This window comes from Cladophialophora psammophila, assembly GCF_000585535.1.
Source record: "Cladophialophora psammophila CBS 110553 chromosome Unknown aczJe-supercont1.29, whole genome shotgun sequence".
Lineage (NCBI taxonomy): Eukaryota > Fungi > Ascomycota > Eurotiomycetes > Chaetothyriales > Herpotrichiellaceae > Cladophialophora > Cladophialophora psammophila.
The window spans coordinates 108667-125449 of NW_006912950.1; the positions used below are offsets into that span (position 1 = coordinate 108667).

The 16783-nt window shown below is 51.6% G+C and overlaps 7 protein-coding genes across 7 annotated transcripts; 4 read left to right on the forward strand and 3 right to left on the reverse strand.

The window, feature by feature from the left end:
- Positions 1-6: 6 nt before the first annotated feature.
- A1O5_11843 (peptidyl-prolyl cis-trans isomerase B) lies at positions 7-774 on the forward strand (the record flags this gene model as incomplete). The annotated part of the gene is made up of 3 exons (XM_007752413.1): positions 7-195; positions 259-524; positions 603-774. The coding sequence occupies 3 exons, from the start codon at positions 7-9 to the stop codon at positions 772-774; spliced, it is 627 nt and encodes a 208-aa protein (XP_007750603.1).
- A 1144-nt stretch (positions 775-1918) lies between these two features.
- Positions 1919-5490, forward strand: A1O5_11844 (ATP-dependent RNA helicase DED1; the record flags this gene model as incomplete). The annotated part of the gene is made up of 4 exons (XM_007752414.1): positions 1919-2166; positions 2218-3551; positions 4937-5323; positions 5375-5490. The coding sequence occupies 4 exons, from the start codon at positions 1919-1921 to the stop codon at positions 5488-5490; spliced, it is 2085 nt and encodes a 694-aa protein (XP_007750604.1).
- Positions 5491-7185: 1695 nt separating this feature from the next.
- On the forward strand, positions 7186-8647 carry A1O5_11845 (aryl-alcohol dehydrogenase AAD14; the record flags this gene model as incomplete). Its single annotated transcript, XM_007752415.1, has 5 exons — positions 7186-7320; positions 7383-7466; positions 7564-7652; positions 7713-7863; positions 7955-8647. The coding sequence occupies 5 exons, from the start codon at positions 7186-7188 to the stop codon at positions 8645-8647; spliced, it is 1152 nt and encodes a 383-aa protein (XP_007750605.1).
- A 567-nt stretch (positions 8648-9214) lies between these two features.
- On the reverse strand, positions 9215-9799 carry A1O5_11846 (uncharacterized protein; the record flags this gene model as incomplete). The annotated part of the gene is made up of 1 exon (XM_007752416.1): positions 9215-9799. One exon carries the CDS (start codon positions 9797-9799, stop codon positions 9215-9217), a length of 585 nt encoding a protein of 194 aa, XP_007750606.1.
- A 2384-nt stretch (positions 9800-12183) lies between these two features.
- A1O5_11847 (uncharacterized protein) lies at positions 12184-12843 on the reverse strand (the record flags this gene model as incomplete). The annotated part of the gene is made up of 1 exon (XM_007752417.1): positions 12184-12843. One exon carries the CDS (start codon positions 12841-12843, stop codon positions 12184-12186), a length of 660 nt encoding a protein of 219 aa, XP_007750607.1.
- Positions 12844-13642: 799 nt separating this feature from the next.
- A1O5_11848 (branched-chain amino acid aminotransferase) lies at positions 13643-14867 on the forward strand (the record flags this gene model as incomplete). Its single annotated transcript, XM_007752418.1, has 2 exons — positions 13643-13679; positions 13765-14867. The coding sequence occupies 2 exons, from the start codon at positions 13643-13645 to the stop codon at positions 14865-14867; spliced, it is 1140 nt and encodes a 379-aa protein (XP_007750608.1).
- Positions 14868-15262: 395 nt separating this feature from the next.
- Positions 15263-16558, reverse strand: A1O5_11849 (uncharacterized protein; the record flags this gene model as incomplete). The annotated part of the gene is made up of 1 exon (XM_007752419.1): positions 15263-16558. One exon carries the CDS (start codon positions 16556-16558, stop codon positions 15263-15265), a length of 1296 nt encoding a protein of 431 aa, XP_007750609.1.
- Positions 16559-16783: the final 225 nt, after the last annotated feature.

Sequence of the window (16783 nt, forward strand, 5' to 3'; positions counted from 1 at the left end):
TTCGAGATGGCTAATATCCAGCGGGTCGTCATCTCGCTGATGGTCATCTTGACCGCTACCTTCTTGTTCATGGGACAGACAGCGCAGGCGGCGAAGGGTCCCAAGATCACACACAAGGTCTACTTTGATATTGAGCACGACGGCCAACCGCTAGGCCGGATTGTAATGGGTCTCTACGGTAGGACCGTGCCAAAGGTAAGATACCTTTAACGCAGCTGCTTTTGTTCGAGTGCTCCCAGCTAACAGCTCTCTCCCCAGACCACAGAGAATTTTCGAGCACTGGCCACAGGCGAGAAGGGTTTCGGCTACGAAGGATCAACCTTCCACCGCGTCATCAAACAGTTCATGATTCAGGGTGGCGACTTCACAAAAGGCGACGGCACTGGCGGCAAGTCGATCTACGGTGACAGGTTTGAAGATGAGAACTTCAAGTTGAAGCACACAAAGAAGGGCCTATTAAGCATGGCCAATGCGGGAAAGGACACAAACGGGTCACAGTTCTTCATTACCACCACTGTTACAAAGTACGCAACCCAACCCCCCCCCCGGGGGGGAGCTACATCTTCTGCGGCGGATATTCTTGGCTAACAATACATGCATAGCTGGCTTGATGGGCGTCATGTTGTCTATGGCGAAGTGCTGGAGGGCTATGATGTTGTCGAGAAGATCGAAAACGTGGCCAAGGGATCGGGTGACCGTCCAGCCAAACCTGTCAAGATAGTCAAGAGCGGAGAGCTGCCTGTGCCACCCGAAGGTATTCACAACGAACTTTAGGATTTGAGGGCAGGTACTGCTCTCGGATTACTACACATATTTGAAGAAGGGCTAAGACGCGTTTGACAGAACGACCGATCTATTCGACCGTACATCCCGAATATGTGGGTGACGACGATAAAGGGGATGATTCTGGGACAAAATTGCCTATAGCAGCGGACGAGACGGAGGCACCACCCGATGGATTACCTGCAATTGGAGAAGTCTCTAGCCCTGCTGAAGGTCTAGTTACTCAAGCATACATGCAGAAGGCAGTGCTCTTTCTTCTGATCATGGCGGTCGTTTTGTTCGTAGTTCGCAGGCGCAGATCGCCGCCCCAAAAGCTGGATGATAAAAGCATGGCGTAAGCGGATGTCATGAAGAGGGATTGGGACCTCGGTCTCATTAATATGAGTTGGCCTGCGAGGAGCCCTTTTTCCCACATTAACAAGTACCTTGTACAGAGTGCCTATTGCTGCAATCTTGGCCAAGTCTTTTGCCCCTTGGTGGCAACGTACTACACTAATAGGGCATAGGCTTGCTCTTGGCAAACTGCGCTTTTATTTAATTATCCAGTAGCTTCTAGCCTGGCCGATCGGCCCATGTAATGATCACCTGCTCGCCACTCCCTAAAAATTTTAGGCTGCGCTTTCAAGACTTTTTCATCTTCTCAAACTTCATCCATCAACCTCCTCCTATCCACACAACAGCCACAACCGACAATTCTACAGTCCTTCTTGTTTCTGTCTTTTGTTTTCACTTTCGGATAGACTTGGAGAGGCGTTCTGTGTCTCTCATTCTATCTGCCGGACACGAAAGACCAAGCAATCGTCAGCGATTGATTCATTAGACGCCACAACAGCCTCACTTCACCTTTCAAGCAGCGACTATCACGACTGCCTCTTTTCTTCATCTAGTCAAAATATCCCAGACGACGGCTGTCTGTTTGATCCCATTCAATCCGTGAGTTCTCCCACCAGCTCGTCGGCTCCTGCGTCCAGTTCTTTGCCACTCTCTCTGCAATTCCTACTCACTGTCCGAGTGCGAAGTTTTTCTGGAATTTTCCCTCGAAGATCGTCCTTCGACTACCATCATAAATTTGTGCCATTTTCAGTCTCAACTGATCGTTCCAATCCCAGAAACAGATTTCATATCCGCCCAAAAAATGGCCGATTCTTTGAACATGAACGGTCTCTCTCTGAACGAATCCAAGCACGCTCCAGGCAACCCGATGCCCGCTCGTGCGTACATCCCTCCTCATCTTCGTGGCCAGAGTGCTCGTGGTCCTCCGGTGATGGGCATGGATGGAGCAGGTGCTGCACCTGCACCTGCACCTGCACCTGCACCTGCCCCTGCGCCTGCGCCTAATGCCGGAAACCAAGGTTTGAACGGAAGTGCCTGGGCCACTAACACGTATGTGAGACAAAATCCTGAAAACCTCAGAGTCTTACTCACAAACCACAGTCAAAGCAACGGCAGCTGGGCAGCAGCCCCTGATTTCAAACCTGGCCCTGGCGCTCCTGGTCCCCAAGCCAATGGCTGGGGTGCTGGTCATAGTCCTCGCCCCTTCAACCCGAACGCATACGGTGCTCCCAGTGGCGGCCATGGCGGCGGTCATGGGAGCGGATACGGTGGGGGTTATGGTGGCAACACTGCTCGTGGTTCAGGAGACGGTCAATGGAGAGACGGTCAACACATTGCGGGACCGCCGAACCCAAAACTCGAGCGTGAACTGTTCGGCACTCCAAACGACCCGACCAAGGCTCACACTGGAATCAACTTCGCCAACTATGACGACATCCCTGTAGAGGCTAGTGGCCACGATGTCCCGGAACCTGTCAATGCATTCACAAACCCCCCTCTTGATGACCACCTTCTAAGCAATATCAAACTTGCACGATACGCTACGCCGACGCCTGTACAGAAGTACTCTATCCCGATCGTCATGGGAGGGCGAGACCTCATGGCTTGTGCCCAGACTGGTTCTGGCAAGACCGGCGGTTTCTTGTTCCCCATCCTCTCACAGGCCTTTCAGAACGGTCCATCTGCCGCACCTGCAAGTGGAGGTGGTTTCCGTCAACGCAAGGCTTTTCCAACATCCTTGATATTGGCTCCGACACGTGAATTGGTTTCCCAAATCTATGATGAAGCACGAAAATTCTCTTACCGTTCCTGGGTCCGACCCTGTGTGGTTTACGGTGGTGCCGACATTGGTACTCAACTTCGCTCTATTGAGCGAGGTTGTGACTTGCTTGTTGCTACCCCAGGCCGTCTCGTCGACCTCATAGAGCGAGGCCGCATCTCCCTGGCGAACATCAAGTACTTGGTTCTGGACGAGGCCGATCGTATGCTCGACATGGGTTTCGAACCGCAGATTCGTCGTATTGTCGAGGGTGAAGATATGCCTTCAGTCCAGAACCGCCAAACCCTCATGTTCTCCGCTACTTTCCCGCGCGACATTCAGATGTTGGCAAGGGATTTCCTCAAGGACTACGTCTTCTTGTCAGTTGGTCGAGTCGGTTCTACATCCGAGAACATTACCCAGAAAGTTGAATACGTGGAAGATCACGATAAGCGCTCTGTCTTGCTCGACATCCTCCATACCCACCGCAACGGTCTCACTCTCATCTTTGTAGAGACCAAACGCATGGCAGATACCTTGTCCGACTTCTTGATCAACCAAGGCTTCCCAGCTACTGCAATCCACGGTGACCGCACTCAACGCGAGCGTGAGCGAGCTCTGGAGTTCTTCCGCAATGGCAGATGCCCAATCATGGTTGCTACAGCTGTTGCTGCACGTAAGTAATCCCCGCTTCCTTACATTCTCTTTCCCTCCTTCCCTCCTTTCCTTCCTTCCCAAACTGGACTCCTGGATACCGCAGGAGCTACACGGCATGCCTCACCATCATCATGGATCGTCATCTTCTTCCAACCTGGATTCCTGGCCTCAGCACACCACTTCTGTTTGGATCTTCCTGGAAGGGCTTCTGGCACTTTTCACTGCTTAACCTCTCATCACTTTCGCCGACATCATGGGGCCAGACACAGAAGACACTTCAGAGTACATGAAGTGGTACACGTGCGCTCTCCTCTCTCAGACTGATAGAGCCCTCAAGCACCTCACTCTCGACCGTGAATATGCTACTCAAGATGACCTGCAGTCTTTCATGGATACTACTGCTTTCGACTGGGCGCCCGGTTTGTTGATGACCATCAAGTCTGACGAATCTCGCACAAACCCCTTCAGGGGTCTACCTATGCACTCTGCTACATGGGCTGTCTACGTTATTGTGTTGGAAAAGGATGGCATAAGAGCAAGAGTGTATGTTAGGAGTGGCACCTGTTCAGATCGCGGCGTCAAAAAGCGGATGGGTCAGTATGACCAAAGGTCTAAGGATCCAGCAGCTGCAAGTGGCATTCCTCACTATGTTGAGGAGAGCTTGAAAGAAGGATTCGAGATTACTTCAAAAGGCCTTCTGGCATGGCCGTCGATTACCCTACCTTGCGATGTCTTCAGACTGCGCTGTCTTGTCCGTGTGATGGAAGCAACATTCAGCATGTGTTTCTGGATTATGAAGTCTCGGGGACAAGGACTACTACATGCCTGGTCTCTGTCCATGGGCTCGCGAAGATTTCACCTACGATGGTTTATGCACCCATTTCTCAATCAACGAATCTATTCCAGGAGCCCCTGCCAGCGGCACGACGGAGGAGATCAACGCGCTTGCTGAGGAAAGAAGAAAGGAAAAGCAAGCACTGTACATCGCCAACAAAGGTCCTGGAGTCCCTGCTACCAACACAAAAGCATATGGAGAAGCAGCCCTTGCGGAACAGAGGTATCGATGCGATGTGTGTGCGACTTCACATTTCGCTCCAATGCAAAGCTTCTCGCCCATCTGGACACTCAGTTCCACAAGAATAAAGCTGCTGGAATTTTGCCTCGTACAGCAGGTCGTGGCGGCTCACAGCTCGCTATAGTCAACAAGCCGCACTGGTGCCAGGTCTGCCAGTATGCCGCTCCTTCAGCTGCCAGGCTCAGAACCCATCTGAATGGTCCTCGCCATGCAAAGAAACTTCGAGACATCGCCGCGAAGCAGAAGCTCGCACAGTCCTGACTACATTTGGATGCCATACATTTCGTTTCTCTTTGAACATTTACTAACCACAATCTTTCATTTCACAGGAGGCCTCGATATTCCCAACGTCACCCACGTCATCAACTACGACCTGCCCACCGATATCGACGACTATGTTCACCGAATTGGTCGTACCGGTCGTGCTGGCAACACCGGTCTATCGACCGCTTTCTTCAATCGCGGCAACCGTGGCATTGTTCGTGATCTCATTGAGCTTCTCAAGGAAGCAAACCAGGAAGTTCCCAGCTTCCTGGAGAACATCGCTCGTGAAAGTTCTGGTTTTGGAGGTGGTCGCGGCGGGCGTGGTCGCGGTGGTGCTGGCCGTGGTGCTTCTGCCACTCGTGATATGCGTCGTGTGGGCGGCGGCACGGGCGGTGGTGGTCCCCCTTCCTACAGCGGCGGATACGGCGGTAGTAGCTACGGCGGCAGTGGTGGTAAGTCCCGATCAAGTTCCATTTTCCCAAATCATGCACTGACACAATCAGGCTACGGCAGTGGGGCCTCTTATAGCGGTGGGGCCTATGGCGGAGGATACAGTGGTGGAAGTGGCGGAGGATATGGCAATCCCGGGGGTGCCACAGGCCCTTCATCCTGGTGGTAAACGGTCAACGGCGTTTTCTGGTGGATCGACATTTCCGCCTCTTGTTGACATGGGGTTTTCTTTTCTACTTCAATATTTGCACTCTCGAACAGTGACCGGGTGTTGCCTTCGAAGCCAATGGGCAGGCTCCTTCAGCATGGACTTGCTGCTTCGGCGACGACGACGACGCCAACGGCATATTTTTCGAGACGACTGTTTATTATCGGGCACAGCATGATACACTGATAGATAGCGTTGGCTTTTTTTCCGGATCGATTCCCAGATACCCCTCAGCATGTCGAACTGCCTCATGTGAACAGAGGGAACGGACGATACGTGCAGACGAACATCAGACTCACACCACGGCGTCGGTTTGGAACGAAAGAGAGTGACGGCGCAAACTCGAACCTTGAAACAATGGAATGATGAGACTCATCAGAAGGCTCTAAAATGAATGGGGGCCGCGAGGCTGGAAGGTCAGATTCTTCCGGCTTTTGACGAGATTCGTTTTTCACCAAAAGAACAAAAAGTTATTTGCGGGTTTCTCTCTTTCGACATCCTGTGGGACATGATGAATTCAATAGACTTTTTCGACATGGACATGACACCAAAATCAATCACGAGCTTTTATGGGAGGCCAACGGCAGAAGACTGGGAATCAACGGGAAATAAATGGATGGGGATATTCTACCACGGAAAATGGGGAAGGAGAATAATATTGCGAAAGACCATCTGTGCATCTTCCCGGAGTTTTGCTGCCCAGGACTTGATCCACACTCGAGAGCTTGTGCTTTGATGATGACTGAGCTTTCTTCATACGAGACCCAGAGGGAAAAGGTCTTCGCTGGCTGTTCTTAGATCAGGCTCGCCAGGCCACCATTGCACTTTGCTAGCAAAAATGAGATTAAGGTTTGAAAAGGAACCATAATTGATCGACGTGTTTCGTGTTTCTCTTTGTCCTTCAGGCCGACATATTGTCACCACATTCGTCCGTAGACGCACGCCTTCCTCGGTCGACTATGCCGCATGATCCAAATGCTGGTGTCAGGAGTTTGATATTGGCATCATGGTGCATGTACATACTTGGCCTTATCTCCATTAATTCCACCGTTTCATCAATTTTGGCATGTTTCCACACCCCTGATGCCAAAAACTAGAGGCTACCCATTGACTACTTGACCGCGTTCGGCCGACGGCGAAGCAAACCTAGATCAAAAGCTAAGCCCACACCCACACCCACAAAGCGGACTTCGGGATGGACCCTGGACGGGTCTAGCGAAGAACGCAGTGCCGGATGAGGATATGGGCACCCGCCAGTGACTCGGCAGAGAGAGTCCTACAACCACCCAGCAACCCCTCCCTCACACAAGAGCCGAGCACAACTCTAGCATTCACTAATGCACCATACCTGCTCGGGCAGCATGGAGATAAGTCCAGGAAGGTCAATTCCTTGCATGTTTCTATTGCCTTGAGGAGAGCTTCCGTCTCCACCCTCAAAGGAGCAAAACGTCTAGGAAGATGGTGCACAGACGTCTCGTATGGTCATCCCCTTTAATTGGACATGTCTTGTTTCTCACTTTGTCATTCTGAGAAAGGAGAGAACGCTGGTCGGTGGTATAAGAACAACCCTGTGCCCTCTTGTCTGTGACTTCTCAATCAACCCCAAATCACAAAACCTCTCGCTCGCAACAGTCAAGACAAACAGCTCCAGCAACCATGGGTGATCGCTTCACTCCCGCTCCGGAACCGCCCACCGAGCTGGGTCGGTATCGAGTCCTCTCTCCCAATGCTGGCGTCAGAGTCTCGCCCTTATGTTTAGGTGCTATGTCCATTGGCGACGCTTGGAGTGAGGTGAGTTTGCGACGATGGTTGTATTCCCTCCACGGCTAACCATCCATCTTGCTGTCTTCTAGTTCATGGGCAGCATGAGCAAAGAACAATCCTTCAAGCTCCTAGATGCCTTTGTTGAGGCCGGTGGGAACTTCATCGATACCGCTGTACGTCGCGCCCACTTTCTCAATGGGACTAAAAATGCCCAAGTTTGTGTTTGGGGACTATGACTGCTTGACTGACTCAATGTTTGCGCTCCCTCAGAGCAATTATCAAGATGAACAATCGGAAAAGTGGATTGGTGAGTGGATGAAGGCAAGGAAGAACCGAGATCTGATGGTCATTGCCACCAAGTCTGTCACTTTTGCCCGTGCCATCCCCAAAGATCAGGTTGCTGACACGGTGCCATGCAGGTACACCACACCCTACCGAAGCTGGGAGCTCGGCAAAGGCAAGACGGTCAACTACGCCGGCAATTCCAAGAAATGTCTGCACCTCTCAGTCAGAGATTCCCTTGAAAAACTCCAGACCGACTACATCGACATACTATATGTCCATTGGTGGGTAAGTCTCTCGGAACATTTATCTAGTTCTGTTCGACCTCTCCTTCGTGCCTCTTTTCCTTCCTAGAATACGATGATGCTAAAATGGCTAGGATTGGACAACTTCCATTGAAGAAGTGATGGATAGCCTGCATCTCCTTGTTCAATCCGGCAAAGTCCTCTACCTGGGAATCTCCGACACGCCAGCATGGATCGTCTCGGCGGCAAACACCTACGCTCGCGCTCACGGCAGAACTCCATTCTGCGTGTATCAAGGTCAGTGGAACGTGATGCAACGAGATTTTGAGCGCGAAATCATCCCCATGGCTCGTCACTTCGGGATGGCGTTGGCACCGTGGGACGTGCTTGCCGGCGGCAAATTCCAAAGCAAGAAAGAAATCGAAGAGCGCAAGAAACGGGGTGAAGGGCTGCGCAGCATGTTCGGCTCGGGCGAGCAGACGCCTCAACAAGAAAAGATGTCGGCAGCGCTGGAGAAAGTGGCTCAGGAGCACGGGGTCGAATCCCTCAGCGCCATTGCCCTCGCCTACGTTCTGCAAAAGACACCAAACGTGTTCCCTATCGTTGGTGGCCGGAAAGTCGAGCATCTACAGGCCAACATCAAAGCGCTCTCGATCAGATTGACAGACGAGCAGATCCGATTTCTGGAAAGCCAGTCAGACTTCTCCCCAGAGTTTCCTTCCTCGTTTGTAGGAGAGTCACCGAGGGCGACGGGAAAGAATACATGGATTTTGTCGATAAGTGCGCAAATGGCGTGGCCGACGCCAGAGAAACCTGTAGGGAATTAGGAAGGGGAAAGCAAAGGTTGAAGACTAGTAGAGGGTGGAAGTAGAGGTGTTAGATAGGAGAAATAGATGAAGATGCAAGAGAAGCGACGAGGAAAAAGTTACTGCTTTGGTCCATTCTGGGGCAAAAAGGCGAGATCCTTCGAGAGAGGTTCCTGGAAGAGGCCGCAAGAGCACTGGAAATAGCAATTCAACAAGTCATCCAAATATGTGCACGTCCCTTTTCAATGTTTTTTGTCGCAGATTATCGTGTTCTCGGGCAGATCGTTCATTCAATCAAGGGCGCATTGATAGCTTTGCACTCCCGCTCTGCTCTCTGAGTGCAGTGTAGGGTTCTGGCAAGGGCTGCATTTAACAAAATGTCCTTCAACCAAGGCTAGATTTCATAGTTGGCCTCGAATCGGCGCTGGTCGCGATGCAGGAATTCCGGGGTGAGTGCCATGGACGAGAGGAGGATCAAGGAAAAATCGCAAACATATATCCTTTCTTCTCTGAACACATGTAGTTCTGGCACTACTGCGTCCTTCCTAGCACAGCCGTGGCTGATGCCTCCTTCTGCCCTTCATTCCATTACAACCTCCAACACGCGCAGGTCTGAATTTTTACCGGAGTGTCCACTCTCTCAATCCTCCATCTCCCATCGGCCTCCTTGAACAAAGTCTCCCATTCACCCAAACTTCGTTCCTTGCCGCCCACCATGTTGTACATAAGAAGGGCCAAACTTCGCATCAGCGCCTCTTGATACAAAAAAATCTCCCCGGGTTTGTCTGGCAGCACCTGGTCGACAATGAACAGTTTCGACTTCCCATTGTCCAAGACTAGGATCAAGGCCTTGAGGATTTTCATGCAATCTCTGTCCGGCAAGTCGTGCTGGACTCTGCTGACGAGTAAGCTGTTGGTGACGGCCGGACCAAACCCGTAGGCTGTGGCCTTGGGCAGGAAAAAGTTTTTGGTTTGGAATGTCACCCTGTTTCGCCGCTCATCTGGTGCTGCCGCTTTTGCTGGCTCTGCATTAGTCTCCAAGACCTGAACAAAAGCTTCCAGGTGCGGATGCGCCCGGGCAATGGGGACGCTGATGTGGCCGTTACCGCCGCCGAGATCAACAACGACGGCCTTGCCCAGGCCTCCCGGGTCAAAGCCTCGGATGTGCAGCATGTACTTGGACCCATGATGGCGTGCCCAATGACTCACATTGCGGCGCTGAACTTGGCGATACCGTCTGGCTGCTCTTGAACTATATGCCGATAGTTCTTGTACTTTGGGAGAGCCAGATGAACCGGGACAGGAGGCTTATTGGCCTCGCTCTCTCCTGGACCAACTCTAAGACTCTCTCCTACTTTCATACCATCTAATATCAGGGCCCGAGAAAGGATCTTTTGGGTGTATGGAGAGAAAGACGGAATGGGAGCAGATAGCGTCGTATGGGCAAGAACCCCTAGTTTCGGCTCGTAGAATATGTGCATGGTGTAGGCATACCTCAGGATTCGTTGCAAAAACGCTGTATGGAGCTAAAGGTCTGACGCCAACGTCTTCACAGTGATAGGCCCATCGAAGGGTACTGCTTCAGCAAGTTTCAGTTGATCGATTGCTCCTAGCATTACGAGATATTGGTTCGGTCAGTGCTGATCACTTCTCGAAGCGTCTTGGTCGGTCCACAAGCGAGAGTGAAAGTTGACTAGCTTGCGTCAATGAGCCGAGCTCGAGACTCGAGAATCTCTGGGTAATCTGGCAGCACCATGGTAATCTCGTGGACCAATGACTTCAACCGATGGCTGAGGTAGGGAGTTTTCTTCCAGTCGCTGTTGGAGTGTTTTCGGAGCTTTCAAGATTTGAGCGGCGATGTTGACAAGTGAGGGTGGTGCCATCTTTGAGCATCATTAACAATAGTCGAGAGAGAGTGAGAGAGACAAAAGAGAGCACAGGTTTCAAGTAATAAGGGCGGCTTTTTTTTTGGTGAGGCTGGGTCCCTCCTAGTTGAACACCCTCTTCATAGCTCTAAAGCACCGACACCGATTGGGGAGCTTCTTGACATATGGCTGGAGGACCCCTTTCTTCAACCTCAGCTGCCATGAGCGATTGGGATGGTGTCGGACACCTGTACGTTGAAAATAGTCGTACTCAGCCCAGAGCACGAGCCTTTGGTATTGCACAACGCAGAATCTATAGAGCTAGTCTTCATTCAGTCGAAGGCGTCGGAGAACGCAACAGTCGATGATCTGTTTCGGCTTAAGCATATACTGAGTTGGAACGCTCCCTCCGCTCCCTAAATCAATGATTGAGACCAAGGTATTAATTCCATGAAGGTTTTGTGAATCTTGGCTGGATGAAGAAGCAGCACCCAGCTCTTGACAATAGTGGCTCCGCCATCTTCAAGCGGGTACAACCCGAGCGTTCTTCCAACACCCCCCTATGGTACAAACACGAGATGTTGTCTGGCCTCAATTCACGGAACCAGTCTTTGTTCCCTGCCGCCTTTCTTTGTTTCAGTGGTTTGATGGTTGCTTTGGTCAGGCGCTCCTTCGAGAACCTCGCAGAGTATGTATAGGATAGCCGTGCGTCAAACAAAAAAATGGACAAGGCCAGTGTCAAACGTTGCTGCTAATTTCGAATCCACGCTCTTGCTTCTTTCTTCGTCACGTCGACATGACACCTGATCCAAACAAGCCACACACACCCTTATGAATGTGCTGCGCAACTTCGGCGCTGAGACAACGGCACAGTTCAGTGCTTTCTCGCCGTCAGGGTCTCACTGATCGTGCTGGAGAGCCCACGCAAGGTTTGCTGGGAGTCCGGTACAAATAATCGAGAGAGGTCCGAACGGACTAGACTTTCCATCGAGCCCACGGTCTTCCCAAGCTTTCCCACTCAGCAAAAATGTGTACGACGAAAAGGTACCTATTCCTCTGTTCCCATCCCGCCACACATCGGTTTCGTGATACCATATGCAACTCACCCAGCATTCGTGGCTGTCAAGTCCGAGATTACAATGTCTTCCTCCGATACCCGTGCAAAAAATGCAGTAACAGCGGCAAAGCCTCAGTCCATACGGGCTTCTGCCGAGACCATGACTTTGCGTCTGATGACTTTTGGCACATCCCCAGCAGATGCTTTATCGACGTCGGATTTCGAACACTGGACCCCTTCATCAAGGGACACATGTCAGAGCCGCCGACCCCAACTACACCGTTCACCAGGTATTCGGTCGATGAAGATCCCTTGACGCCACCGCTGACTCCAACCAAAATCAAGACCTGCGACCCAAAAATTTGTAGGAGGCTGCTTCGTCGATTGACAATGCGGGAACCCAGTCCATGTTGTGCTCGGGAAAGTCAGCACGGAGCATATGCAGCCACAAGGATTGAAGGGAGAGATCATCGCGTTGACGGGGTCATCAGGGATAGTCGCTGCGAGGCGCTGCATTGACATCGACCGCAGGAATGCAGGATGAGAGGGCAGATTTTCCACCTTGATTGTGTAGTGATGTACCCAGAAAATAAGGTGTCCATGGTTTGGTCCGCCCAATGTACAAAGCAATGTTTTCAACCGCCCCTTGTTTCTCCCTCAACCTCAATCTCCACGGGTTCTTGCTTTGCGCTATTCCCATGGGCAGCAATAACCTCACTCTTCGCTCCAGCCTTGGCCATCTCTTCCTTTTCATCATCTGCACAGCCGCAGTCATAGAAATCTCCGATGTTGGCGCAGTCAAAAATCGGTTTGCCTTTACGTTCATTCACCACGTTATGCACGAAACAAGCCCAGGCTGCCGCGCTCGAACGCGAAGACGTCTGTGGAGGATACTTTTTGAGGATCTGTTGGAAATGCTCTGCACATTCGCCGCACGGGTACAGGCGGGCGAAGAGGTAAATGTAGCTCTTGAGGGCATCGCTCTCGTCTTGCGTCGGCTTGTCCGGAAACCGCGCCATGGTAGTGTGCAGGACTTTCCACGCTGCGCGGCCGAGTTCTGCCTTGAGGGTTTCATTTCCGAGCTTGCCCATGACGTGGTCACCGTGTAAGGTCTCGGGAGTGGCTATTACGTTTGGAATTTCTGCGACGTCTGTTGGCGGAAACGAGTGTTGAAAGCGGTTGGCGTGGGACAGAGCGGTCATGGACCGCTCGTGATCGCGTGTCCAGACGACATACCATACGAAGAGAGCAATGGCAGACAGGAGCACCATGAAGGGAGGCGGGCCTCGAGGCATGTTAGAAAATGCTGAGTGGAAATATCAGAGAGAACTGTTGCTCAAAAAGCCACGATAAAGCACACGAGAGACCAAAAAACGGAGCAATGCCGATGTGTGACGATGGCGGCAGACGAGACACTCGTATTAGCAGTTGCTCCAGGGACTCAGGTGATGTCTCATACGGGTCTGTGCCAGTAAGCCAACGAGCCAGATTGGGAAGCCCAGTGTACGGAGGAGCAACGCACACTTGGTCCCGATAATTTGTCCTCATTCTTCGAGAAACTCGGAAAATCCGGGGTTCAGGGTTCAGCCACCTTGCGCCGCAGTTTAAAGCAGCAGCATCGACTGTTATGCACGAGGTACAGTATTATTGCCAGACGTGCTCCGATCTCGCTCGCCAGACAGTAGTGGAACAGAATTCAGAAGAGTGCAACACTCGTCTCACTGGTCCTCCTCCTGCTTGAGCTGGCACAATACAATAGCCCTCCGCTATTCAATTGCCACACCACCGGACAGAAAGATTTACGGACATCTGCTTACGGTCTTGGAATTTGTGACCTCAAGTTCGGGATCCTACCGGGTGGGAGAAGATTTTTTTAATTTTTAATTTTTTTATTTTTTACTTTTATCCAAGAGAGCCTTGTGCCGACTCATATTTGTGACTCTGCCCACCAATATCTACCCACTTCCCACCTCCAATACAGGGTTCTAGTATTTGTGCACATTCTAGAACCGATACAGTGAGTTCTAGTTGACTCAGATTGCAATTGAGCGAGCCGCAAGCGCAAAAGGGACAAAAGAGCAGCCAGAGCACCAAATGGCTCCCTTCCCTCCTCCACCCGTGAGCACAATTGGTACGCCTCTTTCCCTCCCTCCTTTCCTGGGCACGAATCAATTCAAGAACTTCTATGTAGAGACTCTGCTAACCATATGGTCCAGACTGGAGCAACGTCGGCTTCAAAGTCCGCGAAGTCAACGGACATGTTGAATCCACCTTCCGCTATTCCTCTCCCACACCACAATGGAGTAAACCACGTTTCGTCACTTCTCCTCATCTTTCAATCCATGGCATGGCCCCCGGCCTTAACTACGGTGTCCAGTGCTATGAGGGCATGAAGGCCTTCCGACAACCAGACGGTTCCATTACCATCTTCCGTCCAGATCAGAATGCTCTACGCATGCAACGTTCTGCCGAGTTCATCTCTATCCCCCCTGTGCCCGAGGAACATTTCCTGGAATGTGTGAATTTGGCTGTGGGCATGAACGCCGAATTTGTCCCTCCTCATGAGACCGGTGCTGCCATGTATATTCGTCCATTATTGTTCGGCTCTAGTGCGCAACTGGGGCTGAATCCACCAGACGAGTATACTTTTGTCGTATTTGTGATGCCGACAGGCGTCTACCACGGCGTGCATGCCGTGGACGCCTTGATCTTGGAAGACTTTGACCGTGCGGCGCCGGAGGGAACGGGCAGTGCAAAAGTGGGCGGTAACTACGCGCCCGTGTTGCGGCACAGCGAAAAGGCACGATCTCAAGGGTACGGCATCACCTTGCACTTGGACAGCAAGACACGCTCCGAGATCGACGAGTTCTCCACCTCGGGATTCTTGGGCGTGCGGAAAGACGGCGACAAGACGGCGATTGTGGTGCCCGACTCCAAAAATGTCATCAAGTCCGTAACGTCGGAATCTGCCTGCCAAATTGCCAAAGACATCTTCGGCTACGGCGTCGAGAAACGTCGGATTGACTATAGTGAACTCTCTCAGTTTACCGAAATCATGGCCGCCGGTACCGCGGCCAGTCTGGTGCCCATTAAAAGCATCACAATGAAATCCAAGGGAGATAGATTCGAATATCCGGTCAACGAGAAGCTGGATCCGGGGCTGGTCTGCGCGCAGCTGTTGAGCACGTTGAAGGGTATCCAAATGGGCAAGGTAAAGGATCAGTTCGGGTGGAATATGAAAGTTACGGAGCCGTCCAAGGAGTTTGCTCAGGCAGCCACTAATGGCGGCGTTCATGGCGGTGTGGATGAGTTGCCGTGAGGCGAGACACGGTGACAGCGTCTCTGGCTGGTGCTCAAGGGTGATTATGAACGACAATGTCAAGGGAAGTCGAGAGATTCAGACAGATAGAGGAGTGAGGTGCAGTAGAACTGCGTTTGCCCAAGCAACAAAAGCCCGCCTCAAACATTAAATAGCTCTAAAGCGCTCCCTGTACAGAATGGGTCTCATACAGTCTTCATCCATAATGCCAAAGGGTTGTTCCATGCTGCTTGGCTGGCGCTGTCCACAAGTAGACTCTTGCACGCTGACCCTTCCAACGCCTTGAAAATGTCTATCCCAGGGTGGGTATCAATATCATGAATCGTCGAGTATCATAAAACATTCTGATCAAAGGAAACCCTACTCCCTCAACAGGGACCGACAGAGCATCTAATTCATTCAGGCGTAGGTAATTGAAAATCTTCATCGTCCAGCTTTGCGTTTCCAAAAGGGAAGAAGTCGGTTTCGAACAGGTCATGCGCGAGATCATCGCCCCTCTCCTTCGCCATGTCCTGCTCTAGCAACTCGTATTGCTTGAGTCTGAACCACATATCACTGTCTTCGGGCGGTGAGCCATACAAGTCACGAAAGTCGCGTGGGTGGATCGACGCTTGGGCGATCTTGATGGGCTTGGAAGCTGTGGCAATTCGGCTTCTCTCGGTTTCAGCACTTCTGGGGATGATGGAAGGAGCCTTCTTTGCTTTGGGAAACCCAATTGTGTTTCTAGACACAGCCGCATGAGCAGTACGGGATGATGGCGAGCGCCGCCGGAGAGTCGACGGTTTGGCTTTCGTGACAAGAAGAATTCCTTTCTTCTTCTGCTCCGACGCTTGAGTAGTTTTTCTTGTAGCTGCAGGCAGATGCGCCTGTGAGGCGGAGAGAGCAGCAGCAGCAGACTTCGCTTGCATGGTGTCGACCCTTGAGAGCTCAGGCCGTTTCTTCTTTGGTCCTGCTGCGATCATCTTGTCGACCTGTGCGTTGAGTTTAGTGAGTGTTGGAAATACAAGCTCGCCCATGCTCTCGAGACTTTTTTTAACACGTTCGGTATCGAAACGCAGCCACTCTTCCTCTTCCTTTTTGAGGCGCAGTGACATTCCGATCTCGTCTTTGGGCGAGTTACACGGATATCCAACTCCGTAGCCGGCTCGCAGCTCCTCAGTAAGTAGTGGATCTTCGTCGAACTCAATCGGAGGATCTGGTAGCTCAGTTGGTGGTGGAGGTGCATATCCAAAATCTGGTTCTTGTTCCTCCGAGGCCCTCTTTACCGGAAAGTTGCCATCGACTGGTTCAGAAGAAGCAATTGCGATCTTAGATCTGCCCGAACGACGAGCTGTGGAGTGCTTTTGGACTGTTCCAAGCCTCTTTGTTGTCAGAGGAAGGGGGGCAGGTGTCTGGAAAGCCTTCGCGTTGGTTGTTTTTATTCCAAGAGGTGCTCGATTGCGCGGAACCAAGGGTGTAACAAAGGTACTCCTGTCTAATTTGCTCGGTCCCTCTTTGCCCACAGCCTTCTGTCCGTTGAAGTTGACGGGTAGATTCTCATCGTTTTTAGCTGGTCGAAAAGGAGTCTTCAAGTTTCCTGGTGTCTTTGGATGCAGGGACCACGCGCTTTGGTTCATTGACTTTCCTGCAGCTGTGGTCTGCTGGGCGTGGATGAGGTTTTCTTGATCTTGTGCGGCTAATATGTTTGCCATTGCTGATACGGAGTGTTTATCGAATAGTCCAGGTAGTCTTGATTATCATTTGTGCCGCACTCTAGCGCTGTCGAGTTTGTTGGTGATTGATTCAGTTGCCAGAAGCGCAGACATAGGGGTCGAATTGTTGACGCGGTTGCCCCCAGCAACGTGTTCCGGGAGGCTCCTGGTGGTGCCAACAGTGCTCAATTGAACCGTTAGAACCTGAAACCGGCCTAGAACGCA